Source organism: Phytophthora parasitica (genome assembly GCF_000247585.1).
Source record: "Phytophthora parasitica INRA-310 unplaced genomic scaffold supercont2.2, whole genome shotgun sequence".
NCBI lineage: Eukaryota > Oomycota > Peronosporomycetes > Peronosporales > Peronosporaceae > Phytophthora > Phytophthora nicotianae.
In genome coordinates this window covers 2,798,847-2,801,014 of record NW_008648988.1, presented here as the reverse complement: position 1 = coordinate 2,801,014, position 2,168 = coordinate 2,798,847, and the positions used below count along the sequence as shown (strand labels likewise).

The following is a 2,168-nucleotide window of genomic DNA, read 5'->3' as shown; positions in this document are numbered from 1 at the left end:
TGGTGGGACGACGTGTGCGAGGACGCCCTCAGTATCAAGGGTGGCACCGCTTCCAGCGTGTCCACCGTGACTAACTGCGGTGCCCGCTACGCCGACGACAAGGTCATCCAACACAACGGATACGGCACTGTCAAGATCGACGGCTTCTACGGTGAGGACATCAGTAAGCTCTACCGTTCGTGCGGCACGTGTGGTGACAGACCTAAGAAGGTGTCGGTGACCAACTCGTACATTGTGAACCCGACCAACTCCATCGTGACGGTGAACAAGAACTGGGGCGACCAGGCCACGCTGAAGAACATTTGGATTAAATCGAGCAAGGCGAGCGTGAAGGTGTGTCAGTGGTCTCAGGGCAACGCCAACGGCGAGCCGAAGATGCTGGGCAATGGCCCGTCACCGCCTCTGTGTCAGTACTCGGAGAGTGACGTGCATATCAACGAAAAGTGAATGTGTTCGCATCGACCTACTACATGCAGTAGTTTTAGTAGATGACAAAAGTTGTAGTGTTGTAGTGTAAGAATAAAGTCATAATCGATGTTTTTTTTTATTGACGCGCAAGGAACGATCGCGAATTAAATGATATTGGTCTCCGCAAGTTCCAGAACTATTCACGCATGAATAGGTTCACTCGAATTATTCTTAACATAAACATGATGCTGCTGGAACAGCTTCTACGGGCTTGTCTTCAAGGCCCACACGCTGAGCGTTATTACACTGGCAAGCTAAGAAATTATCTGTAGAAATGCTTTGTTCAGATATAAAAAGCTTTTCTAAAAATGAAATTTCAAATTACTTATGATTTTTAAAAAACCATACTTTTTCTAAATGTTATTATTTTTCTTAGTTAATTACTTTCACACATTCACAAAAAAAATTAGTGTTGCATTGTATTGTAAACGCGTTTCGCGAGCCGTCTCGCCACCGTAGTGGGTCAACTTCCGCATGCGTCGGGTTATCTCTCGTACTCTACGATTCTCTCATCTCTCGGCCAGAGTCCGTCAAGCGGTGTGTGTGCAATTAGCGCCTCTGTTAAGTCCTTCCACCCTGCACGATCATGGGCGCAGAGACGTAGGAGGTAGAGATCTGGTGCACGTTGAAGTCGGTGACCGGCAGAGAGTGTCTGGAGGTGGGCATCAAGGACCATCGGGAGCGTGAGCCGTTGTCTGCCTCGCCATTTTCCAGCTACGCTTGGGCTGAAGTATGCTGACATGAAGCGATACGCGGGTATGCCAGCTGGTCTGCGAAGAATGTGCCCGAATATTCTCCAGCGACTGCGGAGGAGATAGTATCGAAGTGGGGTCGCCTTGGTTCGGTCGTACAGCTTGTCGTTGGGAATCTTACGGGGATATACCATGCCGATCACTTTGCGTAGCTGTTGACGGTGAAACCCTTCAAGGCTAAGCAGTTCGGAGTGGGTGAGTGCCCAGGTCCCGCAGTTGTACAGCAGAATAGGCAGGACATAGCAGCTATAGAGGCGGATTCGTGTCGCTTCCGAGGTCTTTGACGGTCGAAGGCAGACTTTCCACATACGATGCAGAGCTGCCGTCGCGATGTTTTTTCGCCGCGAGACGTCTTCTGAGTCGCCGAGAAGAGAGCCTAACTTCCGTGTGTTGCGCCAGTCTTCGTGTTTAGCGCGGTCGATCCGAGTGGTGTGTGCTGTCGGGCTGCGGTGAATGACAGTGTGCTCTGTCTTCGTGATATTCATCTGGAGTGACCATTTGGCCAGGATGGCTGGGGCCTCTATTTCAATCAGGGTGGCGATTTTGGCACTCCTGCAAATGAAGTCGGCGTCGTCGGCGTACACGATCATGTCCGCGAGTACGTCGTGGGGTACGTCGAGTTGTTTGGCGAGGTCTCTTAGTGCTGCTTCAAGATAAACAACAAACAGAACAGGGGAAAGTGAGTCGCCTTGAGGGGTATCTGTGTTGCTCTCGAATGGTGAGAGCAGGTGTTTGCCATGTCGGAGTGAAAGCTGCGTTTGTCGTAGCAACAGACGGACTAGTCGAAATTCGTCGTCGTCGATGATGTCCTCGAGCACGGACAGGAGTTTGTCGCGGTTGACGGTGTCAAAAGCACGGGAGAGGTCGATGCCGAGTATGTGGAACCGTTCTTTGTATCTCTGAGCGCGTGCTGATATCCACCTGTGGGCCCACACCGCATCCGCGGTG

General features: G+C 51.1%; 1 protein-coding gene across 1 annotated transcript in view; it reads left to right on the top strand.

Moving 5' to 3' along the window:
• Nucleotides 1–447, top strand: part of PPTG_02950 (hypothetical protein) — a gene marked incomplete at both ends in the record, with an annotated part of 2,271 nt that extends 1,824 nt beyond the window's left edge. The window contains one exon of the mRNA XM_008894284.1: nt 22–447. Coding sequence (XP_008892532.1) covers nt 22–447 — 426 coding nt within the window. The remainder of the gene's footprint in view (nt 1–21) is intronic.
• Between the last annotated feature and the right edge of the window lie 1,721 nt (nt 448–2,168).